We start from the raw sequence: 24,456 nt of genomic DNA, 5'->3' as shown, positions 1-24,456 counted from the left end.
TATGCTTCCTTTGTTTTTACCTTTGTCCTTTAAGCTTTAAACAGATGCTCTTGACCTCTGTCTCAAGTTTGCCCAGAACTTCTGCTCTTAGTTATGTTTGTGTTTTGTACTTTTATTTCTTTACCAAATGGATCTTGCATTCTTGCGCAGCCATACCTAGGGTTGAACGCTCTGGCTTTGTGTTAGCTGGGTATTTGTATTAGCATCCACACTGGGTGGGTCCATGCATATGGCCAATGGCTGGTCTCATTGAGCTCTCAGCTGGTCACACCCCCCAGAAACTCAAGTCCTTCCTCAATAAACAGATCCAAAAGAGATTCCCCCCAAGAAAGACCTTTCTGAAAAATACATTCTCCGGTTTTTCAATTAAAAAAAAACAAGATGTAACATTCACAAGGAAATTACTATATGAATTCTTCATATCATACACAGGTATTACCTATTAAAATTTTTAAGGCAATTTATGCTTTCAAAGTTATCTTTCTGGTTACTGTATTTACCTATGTATAGGTACATATTTTATTAAGTAAATCTTTAGAACAGTTCTTGTGCTGGAAATCACCCCATCCTCATTCACAAGGGAGTAGAAAATTGAACCCTAAAATATATTCATTGTAGGACCCAGCATAATGGGATAGACCATTACGGTAAGCACTTTGGCTTCAGCTTCAGCAAAAAATCAGGCTTTCTGTTTCTCTGTGTTTGTAAATCTGTGTCCAAGGACTTCTTGGACTTGAGGAGAGCAAAGGAAGATGTTCGTTGGCGGTGGGGTCATGATAGTGGCGGCGGTGTTCGTAGAGACCTGGCCCCGTGGGAGGGGACTGCCTCTTCCCTAGAGCTCTGCTTACTTTGCAGCAAACGGTGGGCAGGTGCCATGCTTGTCTGGAGTCCTGTGGTTGCTTTTACTTCGTTTCTAGGTTAACGCCAGAGGCTCCACACCTTCTTTTTAGAAGCACAGTTCAGTGTTTGATTGAAAGGTCTCATCATTTATAACAAAGGGCATAGCATTTTAAACAATCTTCTAGATTTAATTTGTTTTAGAACCCTTTAACTGGAAAAAGAAAAAAAAGCCTGCCTTTCAGCATGTGTCACAGGAAAGGTGAAAGACGGGAACCTCCAGATAAACGACTCTTGGGGGGTAGTATGTACAAAAATAATCCTGCAGGAAGGGTGCTGAGCTAAAAAAGCTAACTTGCAAGGATTTGTCTCTTTTTCACTCCAGCACATCCTTGTGAGCTCTACTGCCGACCCATAGATGGCCAGTTTTCCGAGAAAATGCTGGATGCTGTCATTGATGGTACCCCTTGCTTTGAAGGTGGCAACAGCAGAAATGTCTGTATTAATGGCATATGTAAGGTATTGGGTATGTTTCCTTAATCTACAACTTTATAAAAATCATGCTTTTTATTAATTCAGGAAGTCAGATGTTCTAAGCTTTTGCTTTCATGACATTGGCACGAAAACCTCACATTGGTCTGGTTTTTATATGTGATCTGTGAGACAGGAATTTACAGTGTTGATCAGAGTCAACAGTTTGGAACTGAATGCTTTCCCTCCTGCTGTGGTCTTTCTTTCTTGACTTATTGATGTGCTCTGTGATATCATTTTAGGCATTAGAACAGAGTCAAATTAAAGAAGCAGCAATTTAAAGGAAGAATTACTAGGAAGAGACGACCCTGATTATTTTTGTGGTATTAAATTATTCATTGGTTACTTGCCAGCAGAGTGCTTAAACTTGAGAAGAAGCTGAAATTAACAATAGTTTGCATAGTGTTTTGTGCAAAGCATTTTTACATGTAATTCTCCATTGATTACCAACATGATCCACCTTAGGAAGAGAGATGGCATGACAGGTAGTTTTCAGCCAGGTCTTCTGATTTCTGTTTAGCTTTTCCACACTGACTCCATTAATCAACTCTGCCTTTTCAGAAATGACTGAGACCTGATTTGTCAGTGCTTTTATATGCACAACCATTGAAGAACTCTTTTCCGGTGCTTGCCGTTTAGTTTGCAAGGAACTGATGAACAAGTTTTGTGATCCAACACCCAGGCATAAATCTCTGTTTAAAGAAAAGATGTTTTTAATCAATGAAGGAAAAGTTATATAAAAGTTCTAATTAGCTGTTAGGAAAGCACAATGGTTAGTACTCAGGCTCTAGAATCTGAACTTAATACCATTGTGTACCAATCATATAACTCTGTATATTTTGCTGAGACTCAGTTTTCTTTTCTTAAAATTGGAATGTTAATGTAACTTCCTAGTTGGTGTCAAAAAGATTAAAGACAGACATCTATGTTAAGCCCCTAACAGAGCCCCTGACACACAATAAACTTCTAATTCATTTTATTTCCTTTTGTAAATGTTTATTGTAATTTTTTTTCCACTGGACTAAATTGCTGTCGTGGAAAGCTCCTGCCCATAAATGTTCACTGCCCTGGAAAGATACATTTATCACCTTGAAGTTGCCTATTGACTTATTCCAGTAGCAACCAAAGCATAGGAGGCAACATGACGATTCCCGGGAATGAGTGAGTTAAAAGCAAGTCCTAATCATACTCTACATTTGTAAGAACTCAGGCAAAATTCTCTTTCAGACTCATTACTAATCATCACTGTAGCTACAAAGAGCCAGAAGTAATTAATATGTATTGAGGTTAGATCTGTTCTCCAGAGTGGGAAGAGGTTTATCAGGCTAATTCAGGCCAAAACAGCCCCATCACTGTCCAGAGGCAGTGGTTCTCAGGCCTGGCTGCCTATTAGAATCATCTGAAGAGCTTTTAAAAACTAGTGATATCTGGACTGTATCTCAAACCTGTTGATTCAGAACCGCTGGGATTCGGGGCCTGAGCACTGACATTTTAAAAACTTCCCAGGTAATTGCCATATGCAGCTAGGGCTGAGGACCTTAATCACTGAGAAATGAATGCGATGCTAAAATTCTCTGTTAGACCTAAACACCTTTGCAAGCACAGAGACGGTATCTTTAGCATATGATGGAGAACACAGGTGCTTTGAACAAAACATAAGGGGTCTTGGGTATCTCTCTTGACACCAATTAAATCAGCTTAATAGAATAAGCTGGAGTCTCTCAGCTTGACTTCCTCTTTTTGGAAACCAGTTGGGGCTTGTTAGAAGCTGTAATTACCCACTTTCTCTCTTTACCACACTGAGCAAGATTTTAAGCTGAAAAATTATGTCAAATCAAATTTGTCTTAATAGCCTAAATACAATTTACCTTCCAAGGATCTAGGTTGTGGTTATTTTCAGCTTTGTTAGTCTTCTTACTCATTTACTACAGTTTTTTCAAAGGGCATTGAACATATATTGAAATAAAAAGATACACCATCAGAAAAAAATATATATGTAGTGTCTAATCCATCTTCTTTGTGAATATGAAAATATGTTTGCTTATCTTCACATAAACATTCATTGAATTTGCTTTTATTCATATATTCAGCTATTTTGAAATGATGATATTTGCCATCATTTTGGCCTGTTAGATTTGCAGATTCCATTGTCAAGAGAGTCAGCAGGCCTTGCTCAGAACTGAATTTGTTCTAGGAGGTAAACTGTCTATTGCTGCCCTTCTCCATTTTTTTAAAAAGTTGTACTAAACTCTTAAACTTGTTTATCAAAGATACGAATTTAAACTTAGACTTTTCAGGCTATCTCCCATTTTTGTTTGTTTGTTTTTAATTTTTTTTTAATATTTTATTTATCTATTTGAGAGAGAGAGAGAGCACAAGCTGGGGAAGTGGCAGGCAGAGGGAGAAGCAGGCTTCCCGCTGAGCAGGGAGCCCGATGTGGGGCTCGATCCCAGGACCCTGGGATCATGACCTGAGCCAAAGGCAGCTGCTTAACTGACTGAGCCACCCAGGTGCCCCTGTTTGTTTTTAGTTTTTAAAAAGATTTTATTTTTGAGAGAGAGAGAATGAGAGAGAGAGCATGAGAGGGGTGAGGGTCAGAGGGAGAAGCAGACTTCCTGCTGAGCAGGGAGCCCGATGCGGGACTCGATCCTGGGACTCCAGGATCATGACCTGAGCTGAAGGCAGACGCTTAACCAACTGAGCCACCCACGCACCCCTGTCTCCCATTTTTAATCACAAGCAAGACATGGAATAAGCTTGTAAACTTATGGGCAGGTATTCCCACGCCTGCCCCCAGCCCTTTCTCCTGGGAACCAGCTCTTGATTTCAGGTTCTTCTCTCTCCCCTTTTCTCCCAGTCAGCATGGCTCTGGCTTCACTTCCTTCCCAAGCAGCCCGGATGCCCTGATCTGTCGCATCAGCTGTTCCCACACTTCTCTTAGCCTTTTATCCACCTCTCAGCCCAGGACCCTGGACCCGATCAACCCCTTTTTGCTCTTTTTTTTTTTTTTTTAAGATTTTATTTGACAGAGAGAGACACAGTGAGAGAGGGAACACAAGCAGGGGGAGTGGGAGAGGGAGAAGCAGGCTTCCCGATGAGCAGGGAGCCCGATGCGGGGCTCGATCCCAGGACCCTGGGACCATGACCTGAGCTGAAGGCAGATGCTTAACGACTGAGCCACCCAGGCACCCCAACCCCTTTTTGCTCTTAGGCTCAGCCTACTGCATCCATCTTAAAATAAAAAATCAACTTTGTGAATCCCAGTTTAGTCCTCCACCTTACGTGATATCTTTCTACCTGTCCTACGTGAGCTCCCCTCTCTCATTTCTCTCAGAAACTGTCCTGAACCTGCTTTGCTCTCTCTCCAGGCCATTTTGGCCATTTCAGTGATTTGCGGAACATCCCCTTATCAGTTTGTCTGGGCCACATCTCTCCAGAATGCCAGATCCTAACCTTCAAAGTTATGGTGAGGACAGCCTTTTTATCAAATGGCAGTATCATTTACCTGTTCTTTTCAGGGAAGCGTAACTCTGCCCCATTATTACACTTGGAGTTTCACCAGCTAAGAACGAGTCTCAGAACCAGGCAGACTTCCGTTGTCTACCTCTGCCGAGGGGCAATAGGGAGCAGTGATGACATTCTAGGTGGATCGGGTCTTGGCGCCAGTTGTTATTTCAGTTCTTCTCCGTCCCCTGAGAATTTACAAAGTAAAACAGTGTTAACTCATAAGCAAAATGTGAGAATTGCTAAGAATACATATTACGCATTCACTAACAGAGCTGGAGGCCTGGATGAAAGCCTGGAACCTGAAATCTCTAATACTCAAGATAGTGTGCACTTCAGTCCAAATGACAGGGTCAAGAATTGATGATATGCTTCTGACAGGACATAATCATTAGAATAAAAAGGCAATCTACAGAATGAGAAAATATTTGCAACCATATATATGACAAGGGGTTAATATCTAAAATGTGGAAGGAACTCCTACAACTCAATAGCAGAAAAACAACCTGATTAAAAGAATGAGCAAAGGACTTGAATAGATATTTCTCCAGAAAAGACATACAAATGGTATATGAATAGGTGTTTAACACTATTGAACATCGAAATACATATCAAACCCACAATAAGATATCCCCTCATACCTATTAGGATGGCTGTCTTCAAAAAACCAAAAGATAAGTGTTGCTGAAGATGTGGAGAAATGGCGACCCTGCATATTGTTGGTGGGAATGTACAATTGTGCAGCCATTATAGAAAACAATATGGAGGTTTCCTCAAAAAATTAAAAATAAAACCTACCTTATGACCCAGACATGGGACTTCTGGGTATGTATGCAAAAGAATTGCAATCAGGATCTTGAAGAAATATCTGTACTCCCATGTTCATTACAGCAGTATTTACAACAGCCAACCTATGAAAACAACCCAAATGTCCATCAACAGATGAGTAGACAAAGAAAATGTGGTATATACCATGTTGTATCCATACTATGGAATATTATTCAGCTTTTAAAAAAAGGGAAATCCTGCCATTGTGACAATAGGGATGAGTCTGGAGGACATTATGCTCAGTGAAACAAGACCCTCATAGAAGAACAAACTCCACATGATTCTACTTACGTGAGAATCTGCAATAGTCAGCCTCACAAAAGCTAAGAATAAAACAGGGATGCCAAGGGCTGAGGGGAGGGAACCGTGGAGAGTTGTTGTTCAGTGGGTACGAAGTTTCAGTCAGGCAAGATGCCAAGTCCTAGACATCACTGTGGATATGGTGCTTGTGGTTAATATACTGTATAGTACACTTAAAAATTTGTTGAGAGCCTAGATCCCCTGTTAAATGTTCTTAGCACACACACAGAAAGAGTCACAAGGGAGCTGTGAGGGGGGGATGGCTATGCCTGTTACCTTGATGGTAAGTGATGGTTTCACTGGTATTTGTGTAAATCCAAGCTCATCAGGTTGTTCACATTAAATGTGGACAGTGTTTTCTATATCTACTATGCCTCAATAAAGCTGTTTTTAATTTTTAATTTTAATTTTAATTAATTTGTTTTTTTAAAGATGAGGAAATTGGGACTCACAGAAGTCCCTTAGGTATTTTTTTTTAAGATTTTATTTATTTATTTGACAGAGTGCATACAAGCCAGGGGAGCGGCGGGCAGAGGGAGAGGGAGAAGCAGGCTCCACACGGAGCAGAGAGCTGGACCTGGGGCTCGATCCCAAAACCCCAGGACCATGACCTGAGCCGAAGACAGACGCTTAACCAACTGAGTCACCCAGGCACCCCAATAAAGCCGTTTTTTAAAGAAAGAAATTATACAATGGGAAATTTAAATTATTTTTTTTTAATGTTGCTCATTGGAGTGGCAGTCAGGCATGCGAGGAGTCCCATCTGAGGAGACCCTTGCTGGACTCATTGTCCACGTTTGGTAGCTGCGGGAAAGCCACCTCTGATTCTGCTGTGGGCGGAAAGACAATATTGTCGTGGGCCCGCTTGCCAGAGCACATGGCATGAAAAAGCAGAGTGACATCTGTTTGCTTTCCCCTGGGAGCCCTTATGTTTTATGTGCAGCAAGGGGGACTGGCTTATGTCTTCCTAGGTCTCGTGTTGGACACGGGACGCAGTGTTGCGTGTGCTGGGTGCCGCTGATGGGACAAGCAGTTGAGGTGACGCCTCTGCAAGAACCCCTCTAATTTGCTGTGGGACAGTGAATATGCCTTGTCTCCCTCCCCCACCCCCACCTCCAGCCCCAAGTATGCAGACAGATACTGCTGGAGAAGAAAGATGGGCTCACTGTATTTGTTTTCCTGGCTTTCTTAACGTTATTCTTCACATTTGTATCTATCCTCTTCTGGTAGAGATTTGAAAAAACACTTTACTGTGTCTCCCAGTTGATTTCCTGGCTCATCCCAAATGAGTGAAGGAATGAAAGTCTCTGGGGGTATGACCTGTGAGGATCGGCTTATCAGAGTATGCTCAAGCTTGATGTAAACATACCACTCGTGAAGGGCTGACATTTTACTCGTGACCACTGAGTACACATCCAGACAGTTTCTTTTTCTTATTGTGATTAGCATGATTAATTTTTTTAAAATCTCTTAGCACTTTATTTTTTCCCAACTGGGTCACGTAACACAATCCTTGGACCTAAAGAGACAGTTTGAGGAATGGAGGTATTCTCTGTCACTGGCCATTAATTCTCTGTTCAGCTGGTGGAGGGAGGGTGTATTTAAAAACCCAAACTGTTCTTCCTTTCAGTCGATTTGAGTTGGCTCTAAAATAAGAAAGGAAATGTGATGAGCACCACTTCTCTGTGGAGGTGCCCAGTCACTCTACCGTACACCTGAAACTGAGAGGACACTGCATGTTAACTCTAATGGAATTAAAACACAAACTTAGAAATATAAAAAATAAAACGAGGAAGGGAATTATCCTTGAAGGAGAAAAAAATAAAAATAAAACTGCGTAGGCACACTTCTTTGCAAGCAGAGAAGTCTGACTAGTAGAATTTGGTCCAGTTTCCCTCTCTCTTTGGCCAGAGAGCAAGCAACAAAGACCTCCAGGGGAGGCTCATGTGTTTCATGACTTTCTAAGTGTCATGATTTTTTGGTTTCTGATGCTACTGAACACCCCCAGTTTAATTGCTCTCCTTTCCCAGCATGGGGATTTTCGGGTGGGAAAGACTTGGCTGAGGAGAAGGATCCATGGCGAGGGAAAGAAGGTGACAGAGAAGGGCCGATGGGCAGAGCCCTGGGAAGGGATCCTGTCCAGAGCATGGGCGAAGTCAGTCTCGGCTCACGGGAGAAAGCTCACGATGGCTGGGATACGGCTACGTGTGAGGTGCAGTGGGGGCTGGGTCTTAGGAGGCTGCAGAGCATCGGGTCATGGTCCACAGGTCAGAGATGTCATCCCTCATGGGACTGACGGAGTCTCAGCATCGAGCCAGCCCTTCCTCTCGGTGGCCGCTGGCTCGCCCGCTGTGCTCAGACAGGAGGCAGGGATCACCCCAGGGAGGCGCGGCAAGGGATTGGACCACCACTTTATAGGCGGAGTAACTCCATCATCCCTGGGAATTCTCACCAGAGACAAGGGGACATGAGGTTTTCACATCAGAAGGGGGTTTACTGCTCCAGCAGCTCTGATTCCAAGACATTTTCGATGTTGAATGTTTGGAACGGTGTTCAGTTCCGCCTGTGACTCAGGGGAAGCCAGAGACCCACTCAGTGTGGCCCTCTCTCCCCTGTAACCAGGTGGTGCCTTTACCATCGGTGGATGCTGTGGTTACTCCTCTGGCTGCCCCCAGGGACAGGAACCGTTTGTCCCTGTATCTGTCCCCAGCCCCGATCTCATCAAGAGTGAAGGGGAAAAGGAGAAGGCGGGTGTGGGGTCCCCTGTCCGTGTCGGTGACCCTCAGCCTCTCTTCCCCACAGATGGTCGGCTGTGACTACGAAATCGGCTCCAATGCCACAGAGGATCGCTGCGGGGTGTGCCTTGGGGACGGCTCTGCCTGCCAGACCGTGAAGAAGATGTTTAAACAGAAAGAAGGATCTGGTAACAAACAAATAATTGAAGTGGCAGGGGACTGAGAATGGAGGGCAAGATGGATGGCTGTGTTTTAAAGCAGATTGTAACTTTCCAAGAACTCCGCAGGGACGTAGCCTTCCAGACAAAGGCATAAGGGCTCCTTGACAGGTTTAGGGATGGGGCTGATTGCTGGGCACTTACAGGAAGTCTCCCACTGCATGGGGATCTAAGTCTCCCACTGCCTGGGGGCTGTTCCCGGGAACGGGAATGAGTGTCATTCCTGGGAGAGCATCCAGGGCTGAAGCCAGTGGTGTAGGAATGGACCTCAAACTGAACTGGGGGAGACAGAGCTCAAAAGCTGGCCATGAAGGGTGTAGACACAGGGCGGGCTCTCAGGAGAGGGCAGAGAAGCCAGCAATGGGCTTCAAGGCAGAAGGCTCGGAGTGCACCTTCAGGGACAAAGGAGAGGCAAGGCAAGGTGACTTGGGCTTGCTCTTCTTCCCCATCTCTCCCAGGAAGGGGGTCCCACCCCCTGCCGCCCTATGGTGTCCCAGAGGGCAGCTGCCACCTGACGTCCCCTCCTGACCCATGCTCTGCTGTTCCTTTCCCATGATGACCTTCCATAAGATTTCTACTTTGTGCGGCTCTGGGTTACTAATAATCCTCGGGAATGAAGAGCCCACCCTCACCCCGAAGCAGCCATGACCCCTGCCTGTTTGTCTTCAGTTGAAACTGCTGGTCCCTTGACACCAGCAGTGATTGATAGCTGAAGCGGTCTTGGGAGGAGGCTAAGTTAGGCCCAGAGATGATGAAGACAACTCGGAGTATCAAAGTTTAGGCGCCCCTAGAAATACCCTAAAACAAGAATTCAGGAACCAAGAGTTTACTTGCGAGTCAGGGGATCCTGGAAAACACCAGTAGGGCATTCAAGAGGTGAAATGGGGAAAGGAGGAGAGCCAAGAAAGGGTGCGTCATTAAGCCAGTGACCATTATATAGGAGCCGGTGTCGAAGTTGTACATTGAAATTTTCCCACCCAAGGGGTGAAGGAGCTGAGACCATATATGCCAACTCTCGCCGGTCACTGCTTGAGGCTACTTTGAGGAGGGGGCAGTTAGGTTGTTAATTCTCTGGATTCCAAAGAAATGCAGATGCTGAGAGTAGGGAGTCCACTGTGCACTCCCCAGGTAGGGTCTGAGGAGAGAGGGGCGGTGTCTACACTGGAGTGTTACCCGGGGCGGGAAGTGACAGGGACTCCCAGATATAGTGGGCCACCCTTTTCCTGGGTCCCGACAAAGCAGTGCCTCTCTTTTAGATGTGCTCACCGCCCAGGATGAAGTTACTAAGTATGCCTTCGAGTACCAGGTGCATTGATTAAATGCCCTGTTGGCCCCCAGGACACGTCACAGTGGACGACCTGAATTTGTTTAATTTCATCCCTATTTTTTGATCTTTGACTATTGAATTAATAAGGTTAAATTGTAAAGTGAAATGCTTATCTTGCCCTTTAGAATTATCACTGAAGGACTATATTTATGTCTATTTGATGGCTTTTGTATGCATGAAACGTGTCCTTTGAATCACTTATTTGGAATGTGAATGATAACCCAGTGTGTCTTAGGCGTGTGATAAATAAATAGCTAATATTTATTCAATCTTATAAAGATGCTATGTAAATATTTTCTGTTAGTTAGATGTGACCTTATTTACTTGGATTATAAAGTCACCCTTAAAATCACATTTCTACATTTACTCTCCCTATTATTTATCTATGGGACTTCATATCTTCGCCCTCAGATATGCTGTGCTCCCAACATTATGATAACTCTTTTGAAAAGCAGTTTTCATTCTCAAATGTCCACCACTTAACCTTTTAACTAAGCCCTTAGGAAACTGGGCTTTAGTTCTGGATTCTTGACTCTACTCTGGTTTCTTGGGAGTGGGGGAAAAGACCAGAAGCATCTGGAGCCTCCCTCCCACCCCCACCCCTGCCTTAGAGACCTTAATGCCTCCAGCCACATGCCCAGCACCGAAGATTTGGCATCTCTCGTGCCTTTGATTTGCAGTCCTTCTTCTCCCATTTGCTTCCCAGAGAGCTTCTGCTGGCTCTTGGCACCCAGGGAGGGGTGTCCACTTTAGACTGTGCGTATCCTGAGAAAGCCTCAAAGCTCTCTGGCACTGCTAACCCCAGCACAGTGAGGAAATCCAGCCAGATCTTGCTCTGGACTCTGTTAACACCCAGCAGGGTCGTCTGTGTTCCTTTTACCCACCAGGCAGATCCCACCTTTGCTGCATGCCTAATAAAGCCAGATACGTCATAAAGACCGTGGCTGCCACCACTCCACAATAGGAATGAAACCAAGAAATACTGCAAAACTATGGGAAATGGAGTGAGATGGCTCTGGGCAGATTGATGAACTCAAAGGCCAAAGTCAAAAGAGGGAACTTAACATCCTCTTTTTGAAGACACCCAAGGCATAGTTAGTTGTTTTCTGTACGTATTCACATGCTGCCTTACTTCTCCTTACGTTGTATTCTTTCTCTCTAGTGCAGTTATAAACTGAGGGGTGAATTGTCTTTTAGGCTTTGTCGCCACCCTGCCCAACCCCAAGTCAGCAAATGTTATTTCTATCTGTAGGAGGTATTCAGTGAGCGCTCATATAAATGCAAATGAAAAAAGGTTTTCTTAAGGTTGATTCCATATCCCTTTGACAATAAAGGAGACAAGTCATTAGCTGTTTTACAGTTATGTTGATGAAATATTGGATATTTTTCCTCTGTGCTGTCCTGTTCCTGCTGGCTTAGCTGTAGTGTTGTAGCTCTGGTTGTTTTTGTTTTAACATGGATTGGTACAATATTGCAATTGTAATATTGTAAACCTAATATTATAATACTGGGTTTGGGTCACTTTCTTACTGTGGCCCAAAGACATAAATCTCAGAGTTTTCCCCTTCTTATGCATATCCTGAAGTATTCTTTTCTCCTTGTGTCTCCACCCTCAACTGTGATTTCTTAAAAAAATAAAAAAGAAGAACTATGGTTTCTTTGGTGGGTGGCAGTGATTGGCTTGGGGGGTTCACACTGTAACTTCGTCTCCCGGGTCAAGGCACCTTCAAGAATCTGTGATATGAGGTGAGACCTGAAGGAGGATTCTTCCAGAGCAAGTATGTTTCTGCAGTCGGTTACATGGGGGCTGTGGTTGGAGATGGCTTCATTATCCTGGCACTTACGCGTCAGATCTCCAGAGCCTTGTTATCACAACCATGACCTTGAGAGAAAACCCAGTGTCTCCTTTCTGAGGGAAGTTAACAACCATCAGACAACACCAGGAAAACAGTGAACTTGGGCAACAGGTACCACTAGCACTTGAGGCAAGGTCATCTCTGTGACTAGGAAATAATGGGAAGATGTAATCAGTCACCTAGAAGAATCCAAAACTCTTTCAAACCTTGCATAGCCTAACTGATCCATGCGTCTACTTGTGTTCTTCTTCCTTCCTATTTAGTTTGGCTTGTGGCTTTCTTTTAACAGAGTGGTTTAAAACAAAAGTGTAGGTGGAGAAGTCTGCATTAGAGATGCACATGGTGGTCAGACCCAGCTTCTCCTCCTCTCTCACTCCTGCTCCCTTTGACTATGGAAGCATAAAATATTAGCCAAGTCCCTTTTCCTCTTTTTTATTGTTGTTTGGTTTTGTTTTGTTTTGTTTGGTTTGGTTTGGTTTGGTTTTGTGAGTGCTCCTAAGAAAGAGGGAGGATGATGGATGATGTGGAATTAAAATAGGCTGGGAAACGAGACCAGGCGCTGATCTAGATTACCATTGACCATGGGGAAATCACCCCATTGTACCTCCATTTGTGAGGCCCCTTTCAGCCCTGTCTGGTATTTCTTATCTTCCCGCTGCCCTCAGCCCTAAGGCTGATCATTTGTTTGTTGATATCTAAGTGTTGAAATTGGTCTGAGTCTCCAGGAGAAGGTATCTTTATCCATGGCCTTCTTGGACTGTCCCAACAACTAAGTCCCTGTCTACCTCTGTGAAGAGGAACTCATTTAGTAGATTTGACACTGTGTGTCACATGGCAGCATCATGTCTTTTAGTTAGTGTCACACTTGGGGAACATAAGGCCCACTATCTTGTAGACCCTCCAGAATAGCTTCCATTTCCTCTCTTGGAGAAAGAAAAAAGAATTGCCCTCTTGGGATAGTGCCATGGTTACTGTGAGTAGAAGTGTCTGGAATTAAAGAACTTAGGTGCAGAACACAGTGAACTGTGTACAGATATCATCACTCATTCATTTATTCATTCACTCTATTACTTGAGAAACATTAAGTACCTATTTTGTGCTTGGCATGGGGGATAGAATGACGAATAAGAAAATGACTCTTTCCACTGCCTTCTCTGCCTTACCCTGTCCAGGTAACAGGCCTGGCCTCCACTCTGCCATGTGGCCCTGAGGCAGAACTTAAATGAGGAGCCTGGTTCAGAAGGAAGTGGTAGAGCATTAAGCTCTGTTCTTCCAAGGGCACCCTGGGCTTGTTACCCACAACATTGACCTTCATCCCAAACTCTTGTAGCCCATTCTTTTTGGCCTACAACACTGACCCATTGTTGTCTAGTTCCACAGGCTTGGATTTTTTTTTTCCTGTTGCCTAATTTCCTTGATTCTGTATGCCTCACCTACCTTGGTCTTAAATGTTAAAACCCGACAGTTTTTAGCCTCTTGGACTAATTCACTGGCTTCCTAAAATGACCACTCTTGACTCCTCTGGCCTTGCTTGGCATCTCCAGACTTGACTAATGCCAGATCCAGTGACCACTAAACCAGGTCCTGGTCTTGCTCACACTGGCTGCTTTCATCTGGTGCTGGGAAAAAGCGACCCCATTCTCTGAGCGCCCCGGGACTCTCATGCAGGTAATTGTATCACTTACCTCGCTGCCCAAAATGGCAGCCTTGAATCCTACCTCCTTTATTTCATCATAACAAGAATGTGCTCAGACTTTTATTTTAATATCTTTTCTCCTTATTAAATATCATGAAATATATATTAAATACACTTGCATATCTGTTTAGTGGGTTTGATGCCCATCATAGAGTTATTGCAACTCTCTTGGTATATTTAAATTAATTCAGTTTCCTCTGATATATGTCACAATTTCATTTTCACAATGAAAAACAACCTGCAGTCTAGAAAGCAGAGGAAGGGCACAGAAAGTTTCTTCTAGAAACCCTTGCTGCTGGTATCCACATCTTTAGGAGATTCCAGGAGGAATGTAGTGAAAGAAGCAACTGCCTGGGATTATGCTCGAACCTGACCTCCTGGATACCCGCCCACTTCTCGAGCCTGTATGTCTACGTGCTTCCTTCTTCCAGCTGTAGCTCCCTAGTCTCTGCCACTGATCTTCTTGGTTGGATTCACCTAGAGTTAGGAAGTGACACCGGTTTCAAGCTATGTTAAGATTGCTGTCTTAATCCCATAATGAGGCAGATTCTGGACTTTTTCTTGGGGCCACTTAGTCTCTGTGACACATCGAGGAAGCTCATGAAGGAATGGAACCCATCGAGAACACCTCACAACACAGGTTGGGGGGCTGTGGTGGCAGTATGTGCGAGGTCCAGATACAAGTCTGGGCAGTGAGAAGGAAGAGACACTTCTAGGAACCGATGACATGGCTTCATGACACAAGGTTGTCTCTATGCTACACTGCAAGGTTCAGTTTGCTATTGGCTTAAGAGAGAATAGGGTCTGCTGTGTGATTTCAGGTGGGTGAATGACACGAGGAGGTCAGTGTCCAAGAAGAATGGTTTGCCAACAACACACACAACTGCCTGGGACACGGGAGCCCAGGGCTAGGAGATGAGTCCACAAAGACAGGATGAGAATCTTATAAGAAAACATTTCAGAGGAAGTCCGAGGCAGAAGGTAATGCATCGCAAGAAGAAGGGATGTGGCTTCCTTGAAACCAGAATATCACCTTACTTGGAGACTGTCCTAGGTCATGTTTTCTAGGAAATCCCAGGTTGGAAGGAATGGGAAGGGAAGGAGAGGGACTGGGCCCTCTACTTGACAGTTTTCTTATCAAGAGAGCTCCAGGCTGCCACTCTTTGTCCCAGAAGCATGTAGGGTCAGGAAGCCCCTGTCAACATCTGTTCCCTCTTCTGTGTTTCCTTTCCTCTGGCCTCTAGCGAGAGGGTTGTGGTTACTCATTGCATGTGCCAAGGCTCTGGTGCCCTTACAACCCACTTTTTGAAATAATTGAAGCTAAAACTCTCAATGTAGGTCATGGCACTTGGACTTCTCAAAAGATCTGCCGGACACATTTATGTGTACATAATTCTTCCTTCCTCTGATTTGGGAGCGGGTCAAATGCAGGGTTGTACCTGAACTTGACATTGACTTCTCATTGCTGTCAAGGCAAGCATCAGAAGATGGACTGGCTTTTCCGAGGAGCCTCCTCACATTAAACCATAAGATTTGGGCCCACAGTGAGGATTGTTTTGCTCACCTCGAACTGACAGCATAAATCTTTTTAAAAAGATGAGCTTTAAAAAGATATCTGGGGTTACTAATATGATCTCTTTATGAGCACATTTTTTATTAGAAGTGACAGACTGGAAACCACATACGCTACTGGGTAAATCCTTTTTGGTGGATTACAAAGAACAGTTGGATAAGATGCACTTTAGCACCAATAATCTATTGTAGCTCTTATGATAATTGCGAAGTGAGGTCAGTCTTCTGCCCCATCCCCAGAGGCCCTGAGTATTCTTTCAGCTCAAGGGGCTCAGGACTCAGTGATGGGATGTTTTCTCCAGGTGAGTCTCCATGGGCCCAGACTCCTTCTTTGAGGTCAAGATTACATTTTCCTACTTCCCCAGTTTTCCCAGTATTGCCCCAGTACTAGTGCAAATGACTAATGTTTACTAGGGAAGGTGGGAGAGAAGTGATTTTATGAATGAAAAATTCACCATTCTAACACTTTGGAGATAGTCTTACCAACCCTGAAAGCCTTCCTTTGACACAGAATAAATGTCTAAGTGACTTTCCACCCTTACTTTTAAATAAGATTCTCATTTCTGTAAAGAAGACCCTTGAGGATAAGATACTCAGGATTTTTTAAATCTCTTTCTACCAACCACATTTTTTATTAAAAATGCAATTTTAAGAGTTCGTTAGCCAACCCTAGATATAGGTATATGTACTTTTCACCTAGGTGTGTGATGTGGCATAGATTTCTTCCTCTCATGGGAACTCAGTTTTCTCATTTGGTAAGCAGAAATGTTTGTAGCCATTCATTTCCAATTAAATGTCCATTAATAGCAGATTGGTTAAATAAATGGGTTTATGTCATTTTTGCTGTTGTTGAAATGCTCAAAAAATATGGAAAGATATGTAAGGTATATTAAATTTAAAAAGCAATAGTTGGAATAGTTCATGTAATATGATCCCACTTGTTTAAAAAAATATGTGTATATGTGCTTATACATGCAAACAAAGATTTTGGAAGAGAAATCCAATAAACTATTCACTGTAATTGTCTTTGGAACATAGGACTGGAGATGAAGGAAAATTGAAATTTTTACTTTTCATTTTATCCTCTTCTAAAGTGTGGGCTTTTATGGTCATGTGCAAAGGAGTCTGGTGGATATATTGTGGTTATTTTTAACTCCAAATTACCATAATTTTATTTTTTGGCTTCCCCTTAGATATTCTTTTACAAATATATATATTTGTAAATGTGCATTACTTTTGCTCATGGCTAAATCTGTCTCGGTTTACATCTTCTGTCTGTAAACTGTTCAGAAGCAGCACTTATAGTCACTGAAAACTTTTATTCTAATTTGATGTACCTCCCGTTTGAATTTGGAAGAATCTGCCATGATAAACATTTCTAATTTTGGATTTTCTCTCTTAAGTGAAAGATAAAAAACAAACTCTTTTGGATTTTTTTCCATTTAGTTCTCATTGGTTTTTTTTGGTGGGGGGGTTGTTTTGTTATTTGTCTGTAAACAAAGGAGATAAGGTGGTCACCACAATATTTCATGCCAGTTGATTTTCCTGAATGAGTTCTGCTATGAGAAGGCATGCAACATCCCAAGTCAGAAAGTGGCTGCTGGTCGCAACACTCCAAAGGCATTTCAGGAAATTGTATTAGCCTCAATTACACGTGATAAATATTTTCCCTGAGCTAGTTATAAATTTGTAGTTTTAGGACACAGTCGGTTGAGTGTCTGACTCTTTGTTTCGGCTCAGGTCATGATCTCAGGGTCGTGAGATCGAGCCCTGCATTGGGCTCCATGGTCAGCACAGAACTTGCTTCAGATTCTCTCCGTCTCCCTCTGCCCCTCCGTGCTCACATTCTCTCTCTCTCTTTCTCTCTCAAATAAATAAAATCTTTTTTAAAAATTTGTAGGTTTAATCAGCTATTTCAGGCAGGTATTGTAAGGGCCAAATGGAATTGAATCAAATACTACAAGACCTGCATTTTGGTCTGGCTGGATGAGAGCTGCCAGTTTGAAAAATGGAGCTGAGGATGTGGCCTGAGCTTCTGAGCAAATCGTACCTGCTGGCCAGCCCTAGAATTTGAGCTCCCAGGACTCCCCACTACTGTAGTGTCTCAGGGAGAAGAAACGGTTGAGGCACTTTCAGGTGACAGAGATGAAGGTTTGCTTGTGGTTGAAAAACCTAGTATCTCTCCAGTGCAAAATGACCAGGATGATCAGGGTTTTAAAGCCAGCATTTGTATGGGAAGGTTAAAAGAAAAAAGAATGTTTCACCTGGAAAAGAGAAAAACAATTGAATATCAGAGTTGTGAGGGATGTCAGACATCATCTTGTTGGAGCCCCTTCACTGTGCAGATGACATTCGAAGACATTAAATAAGTCAATGAACACCATAGAGCTCGCTCAAGACGATGCAGAAACTAGGACTCACATGTTCTGACCCCCCTGCCCTGGCACGTTTGCATGTCATCCCCAAAGTCCATGTTCTTTCCATTCTATCACATTTATGAGGTCATGATTCTTAAGAAGCACAAATAGGATAAATGCATAAGGTCCTTAGCGCAGAGTCTGCCAAAGGGAGGAAACCATTATGTGTTAATTCCTTTTGTTCCCAGCATGTCTCCGGCCATGACAACCAGTAAATAAGGGTAGGACTATACCTAGAATTGATCGCCATCTTTAAACAGATGCCCTCTGTGCTTTTTCACAAAAGTAGAATGTAAGTTCATATTTCAGCAAAACATAAAAAGTAAGAAAAAAACCTGTCTAATGAAGAGAATTGTCCAGCAGTATAAAAAGCTGTGCTCAGAGTGAGCTGAGTTTCTCATCACAAGCTATATTCAAGAGCGCCAGGTGGCAAATCAATCCAAGATTCCCTCAGGGATTCTCTTAATGAATTTAAGCTATAATTAGATGATTTCTAAGAGTCTGTCTTTAACTTGGAGGCAGTGAGGATGAATGAGGAGAAGGGTGTACCCGGGGCAATGTTGAAAAGATTCATCTGATAGCAGCAACAAAAGGGGGAGCAGAAATGCAAATGGAGAGCTAGTTAGGGGCTGTCAACTATCAACTATCAACTTAAAATCACAGAAAAGTCAATGCTGGATCAACCACAAACGTTTCAGGGTCCAGTCTGCATTTATTTCATCTCTTCTCACAAAACTGTGTGCATCCTGAGTCGCAGAGCTCCTGGGCATTCCACTCCTGGCCAAGCTCTTTAAAATTCCCAATGACTAGTGCATCTGCTCATCCCAGTGACCACCCAGGAAGAAGGCAAGGGCGCTAAACAGTGGGGATGAACGATGGCTCAGAAACAGATTGTGTTCAGCTAAGCTAGTGTACCTCTTTCATTATCGTGTCTTCTCTCCTTAGGTTATGTTGACATCGGACTGATTCCAAAAGGAGCAAGGGACATACGGGTAATGGAGGTTGAGGGAGCTGGAAACTTTTTGGCCATCAGGAGTGAAGACCCCCAAAAATATTACCTCAATGGAGGATTCATTATCCAGTGGAATGGGAACTACAAGCTGGCGGGGACCACCTTCCAATATGACAGGAAAGGAGACCTGGAGAGACTGATGGCCACGGGTCCCACCAATGAGTCGGTGTGGATCCAGGTAATGCAGAAGCAAAGGCAGCTGCTCATGTGTGTGTTAGTTAGGGTCTTTCTGTTTCTTTTCCAAGGTGTTTGTTAGGGGCACTCATTAAGAACCCTTAAAACTTCTTTTAACAAGGAGCAGGGAGGAAAGCAAGATAGTATTTTGTGCTGTTAATCCTTTATTGCCTAGAAATTGCTGAAACCCCGATAATGAAGTGCCGTGGGCCCTGAAGTCATCTACTGAGAGTTTTGAGTTCAGCTTCCAGTATGATTGACATAGGCTGTTCATTTGAGGGTGATTGTTTCTCAGGTGTGCAGAGGATGCTGTCAGTCGACGTCAGTCTGGCGTGAGCTTCCAGGTAGCTTTCCAGCAGTGGTGATGGACTGACATGTTTTTTTCATATGTTATCATGTGGTTGTTCGTAGGCAGGAGGTTTGACTTTGTGAAACTCTTAGGGGAGGAGGGGGTGAGAATGTAGTATGTGCACTTTAAAGACACGGGTGATTCATCTTTCATGCTGGCCAGGAATCATAGAGAAAGAGTGGAATCATTATACCAGTAGAGACGAGGCAGGTTGGGGATGACAAATGGCCCAAGAGAGAGTCAGCTCTAACCATATTCAGAAGTTAGAGGGGGGCGATTCCAGAGCCAGAGATCAGAGCGCTCACAAAAGCCAGAAATCAAGGCTTGACAGCTATGATTCATAAATGTCTACCTGCCATCTTACCTGCCTGCTTGGCGAAGGATTTATATACGGGAACCCTGATCCCAAGGAGCAACCAATCCATCACCTCTAAGTTTAAGATTAATCCATTTTAAATGTGTAGTAAGGGGCGCCTGCATGGCTCAGTCAGTTGAGTGTCTGACTCTTGGCTTCTGCTCAGGTTGTGATCTCAAGGTCGTGAGATCGACCCCATGTCAGGCTCTGTGCTTAGTGTGGAGTCCACTTGGGATTCTTTCCCTTTCCTTGTGCCCCTTGCCCTGCTTGCATGCTCACTCGCTCTCTCTCTAAAATAAGTAAATAAATAAAATCTTAAAAAAATAAACGTGTGATAAGTAGATTGCCCACAAGAGTGAAGTGAAGAGAAGTCCCCAAGAGTGGTATGCCTTGCTAAAGCCCGTGACAATTTTTACCCCAGAACTATATGCTTTAAAGGAACTAACCAGCCTGAGAGCTGGAGAAGAATTCGTAAGACAACAGCAACAACAATAATAAGTGTCAATGTTTATAGAATGCTAACTACGTGCCAGGCACTATTCTATTCACGCGAATCACTGTACATTTATTTACTTACTGAACTCTCACAACACCCCTATTAGTCATGCTATTATTATCCTCACTTTGTAAATGGGGAAACTAAGGCACAAAGAGATGAAGTAACTTACCCGTAATCACCAAGTTAGTCAGTTCACAAGAGTGCAACGTGACCCACCAGTCTGTTGTCGGAAAAGATGCTACCCCATTCCCTCAGAGCAGTTTCCATAGGATTAGACCTCCGGGGGAATTCAGCCAAGAAATGATTGAATGGACAAGAGGTATAGAGAGATACAGACACGGATGTAGGTAGATAGAGCTACAGATATAGAGAGATGAATCGGTGGACGTAGAGGCAGAGGTGGAGATACGTTCATTTGTTGGATTTTCTCTGACGCATGCCTTCGTCCCTAAGATGATGGGCATTCGGTAGTGTAGTCACACAACTGTGTTCTGTGGTATCAAGTCATGACAGCGTTGTCACCCCTCTTCTGCCTTTTAGCTGCTGTTCCAGGTGACTAACCCCGGCATCAAGTATGAGTACACAATCCGGAAAGATGGCCTTGCCAACGACGTGGAAAAACTGGGGTATTCCTGGCAGTATGGCCGTTGGACTGAGTGCAGTGTCACATGTGGGACAGGTGAGCGACAGCTGCTGTGTATGTGAATCCATGTCTGCTTCACGAGGGGCCATCGGGTGGTGCCCAGAGGTCCCAGCCTTCCACACATGTGGCCCAGGGGCCTCTGTGGGAGTGAATATGCTGGTCATGGTCTAAAGACAGAGGCAGTTTTCCCTTTATACTGTCCTTCGTGAAAGGTTTTGTTTGAAAAAAGTGTTACGTGTCTTCCTTTGTTTTGTTTTCAGCTTTCTGGAGCTATAACCCACACAAAACATTGTGTACGTTTAAGGTCTACAACTGGACGGCTTGGTACACGTGTGTGTTGTGAAATGTTTACCACATCAGGCCAGCCACCACACCCATCATCCCACAGAGTTACCTTTTCTGGGTGTGGTGAGAACATGTAAGATCTGCTCGCTTAGCAACTTTCAAGAATACAATACAGTATTACATGTGTTTTATTTTTATCTATTTTTATAAATTTAATTAATTTTATTACGTTATGTTAGTCACCATACAGTACATCATTAGTTTTTGAGGTAGTGTTCCATGATTCGTTGTTTGTGTGTAACACCCAGTGCTCCATTACATGTGTTTTAAAAAGCAAAACAGAAAGACTTAATAACCTGGTTGAGGACCTGACTTCTACAAAAGTCAAACACCCCACCCAGAGGCAGACTGTAAATAATGGCCAAATCCAAACCATAACAAGCTCTCCTGATTCCCACCCACTGTTCTTTTTTCTGTCTCCAATTTACCAAGTATTTGTATCTATGAAGAGAGTAGTTTTCTCTCATAAAATTGAACATTGGAGAGATTCCTTGCTGTTAAGTATGTCAGGATGGAGTAAGTTCTTTATTTTTTTTAAGATTTATTTATTTGAGAGAGAGAGGAGTGACAGAGGGAGAGGGAGAGAGAGAATCTTAAGCAGGTTCCCCGAGGGGCATGGAGCCCGACGTGGGGCTTGATCTCACAACCCTGAGATCGTGACCTGAGCTGAATCAAGAGTCTGATGCTAAACCGACCGAGCCACCCAGGCACCCAGGATGGACAAAGTTCTGCTACCATAATAAAGAAATCAAAATCTCAGGAATTCAACACAATGTAGGTTTATTTCTAACCCATTTTAGTCTGATGCAGGTTGGGTAGCCCAGCTTCCTTTTGGAGTTAAGACATCTGAAAGGTGTGGCTCCCAGTGTGCCCCACAGGAGAAGAAAGAATTGGAAGAGGCAGACTGGCTCTTTTTTAAAAAAATATTTTATTTATTTATTTGAGAGAGAGCAAGAGAGAGAGAGAGAGCACAAGCAGGGGGAGCGGCAGACAAAGGGAGAATGACAAGCAGACTCCCGCTGAGCAGGAAGCCCGATGCGGGGCTCGATCCCAGGACCCCAGGACCATGACCTGAGCCAAAGGCAGACGCTTAACGACTGAGCCACCCAGGTGTCCCAGACTGGCTCTTATTTGGGGCTTCGGCCTGGTGGTGACACAGATCATTTCTGCTCACCTTTCATTGGTTGGCCTTAGTCCTCTGGGTACAGTAACTGCAGAGAGAAGCCAGGAAGTGTGGACAAGCACAGGGACATTTGTAGGGCACCGGTTCTCTCTGCTGCAGGCTAGATGAAATTCTCTGAGGCCTGGGAGGGCAGGGTCTTGGCCTGTCAGGTACCTGGGGCTCTGCACTCGTTTGGGGGGCTTTAATAGTAGTACCGGATGAGAAGTCCTCCACCTCTGTCTCTCCTTTCGGATCATGTCCAGGTCTGTTCTGGAACTTCCTGCCTTGAGTCTGTCTCTACTGTCTATAAACCAAGGCCCCACAAGGGGCAAGTGCCCGATGCAGCGATGGAGGCAAGGGAGTGGAAGTGAAGGAGTGAAGGGTTCAGTAGAACCCAGTCCGCTCCGCCATGGGCTTCTCTCCCACATCCTGTGTCTCTCTCTGCACCCCTCATCCACCTGCTTTCCCCCTGCCCCAGGAAGTAGTCCTGGAAAGAGGTCCAACAGCGGACACTGAGTCATGTGCCATCATCCTAATGAACGACGTTTGTGTAACCAGCTTCTTTCTTTCCCTCCTTCAGTACAGAAACCAAGAGGGGTTAGCTTTTAGAAATCCTGGGGATCATGTTCATTTCAGAATGTGTGATGTTTAGAAATCCTAAGCCTCTGGAGATCCATTAGGGTCCAAGGTGGGTTGTGTGGCAGCAACTGGTGGTGGGGCTGGTGTGGGTGGTGGTAGCCCACGGCTGCGGCTATAGCATTTCCAGATGCCCCGCCCCACTGCCCGGGGGCCTGGGCTGGCCGAGGAGCTCCAGCAATTTAAGCAGAAAATCAGTTCATGAAAACTATTTCCCTGAGGAGCAGTTGCGAGGAAAATGAGGTCATGGGGACTGTGGTCACCAATACTTTTTCCAGTTCTCATCCCCATTTTTCTTCTTTCAGCGAAGTACAGGTGTAGCTGCAAGCTTAAATCATCTGTCCCTGGACCCCAAGGAGGGAAAACTCAGCCAGTCCAGATGGGCAGGGGTCCCTCCACAGAATAGGAGAACCCCCCCTTTTCTGTTCCAGCATGGGATGAATTGTTTGCATTACACATGCGATATTTCAGAGCATAGGAATACAAGATAAATGGCTGATTTGTGCAGTCATCGGAAAGCAGGCTTTTCCTAGCTAGGAAATGAAATGGCCTGACCAAATGTGAAGGAGGCATTTGGTGTTGATAACAGCCTGATCCTCAGCCTGCTTGGGCAGATGTCATCCTGGTTGTTCAACCTTAACAGGAACTATCAGCGAGCTGCCACGGTGGCCACGTGCTCACCCCAATCGCAGTCCCACTGCCTGTTTGAGTGACAGTGAGCTCTTCCTCTGACGGAGAAGAAAGACAGCATTTCTACTTTCCTGCTGTCAGACACAGAGGGTGAGATGCTAATATTCCCCTAGGACTCACGTGGCTAAATATAAAGATGGAAGACTGCCCAAAACACTGAATAAGTCAATGATGTCGTTTTATTTTCTTTGAGCAAAAACTTCCTATATTCTAAAAGTAAGTTAAATACCTTACTGGAAAATTAAAAATAGAAAAAGTCATCCCCCTGCATATGCATTTTTGTACTTTGTTGCCTTTCAGTATCCTTTTCCGAGTCTTAGACGTATCTAGTTGTGTGCACATGGATGTATTTATGTACATACAAGCCTTCACTTAATGTGGTAACATGGGTAACTTTCCAAGTGCTACTCAATCTTCACAGCTATCATTTTTACGGATGCATTATATTTCCCTGGCAAGACAAAGTAAAACGTCTTTAACCAATTCCATATAAAGAATGATTTCATTAGTGTAATTTGTAGTTGGAATTTCTAGGTTCAAAGAGTGTAAATATGATGGTAATATTAAGAAACTTATTACCAAATTGATTCCCATAGTAAAAGAGTTACAAACAGGTAGTAGCAACCACTTTGTTTTGTTTTTGTTTTTACTGTTACCGTATTATTTTAGCCTTACACTTTGTCGCTGGGAAGCGTTCCGAATGTCCAAGGAAAATGGAGAACGTAACAACAAACTCTTGCATACCGGCCACTCAGCTTTCTCAGATCTTA

The 24,456-nt window shown here is 43.9% G+C and overlaps 1 protein-coding gene across 1 annotated transcript in view; it reads left to right on the top strand.

Moving 5' to 3' along the window:
- Positions 1-24,456, top strand: part of ADAMTS12 (ADAM metallopeptidase with thrombospondin type 1 motif 12) — a 291,779-nt gene that overhangs the window by 216,246 nt on the left and 51,077 nt on the right. The window contains exons 12-15 of the mRNA XM_078066503.1: positions 1,223-1,356; positions 8,803-8,923; positions 18,767-19,011; positions 20,751-20,889. Coding sequence (XP_077922629.1) covers positions 1,223-1,356; positions 8,803-8,923; positions 18,767-19,011; positions 20,751-20,889 — 639 coding nt within the window. The remainder of the gene's footprint in view (positions 1-1,222; positions 1,357-8,802; positions 8,924-18,766; positions 19,012-20,750; positions 20,890-24,456) is intronic.

Source organism: Halichoerus grypus, chromosome 2 (genome assembly GCF_964656455.1).
Source record: "Halichoerus grypus chromosome 2, mHalGry1.hap1.1, whole genome shotgun sequence".
NCBI classification, from domain to species: domain Eukaryota; kingdom Metazoa; phylum Chordata; class Mammalia; order Carnivora; family Phocidae; genus Halichoerus; species Halichoerus grypus.
Note: the sequence above shows the minus strand (reverse complement) of the source record. Positions and strands in the feature narration are given on the sequence as shown.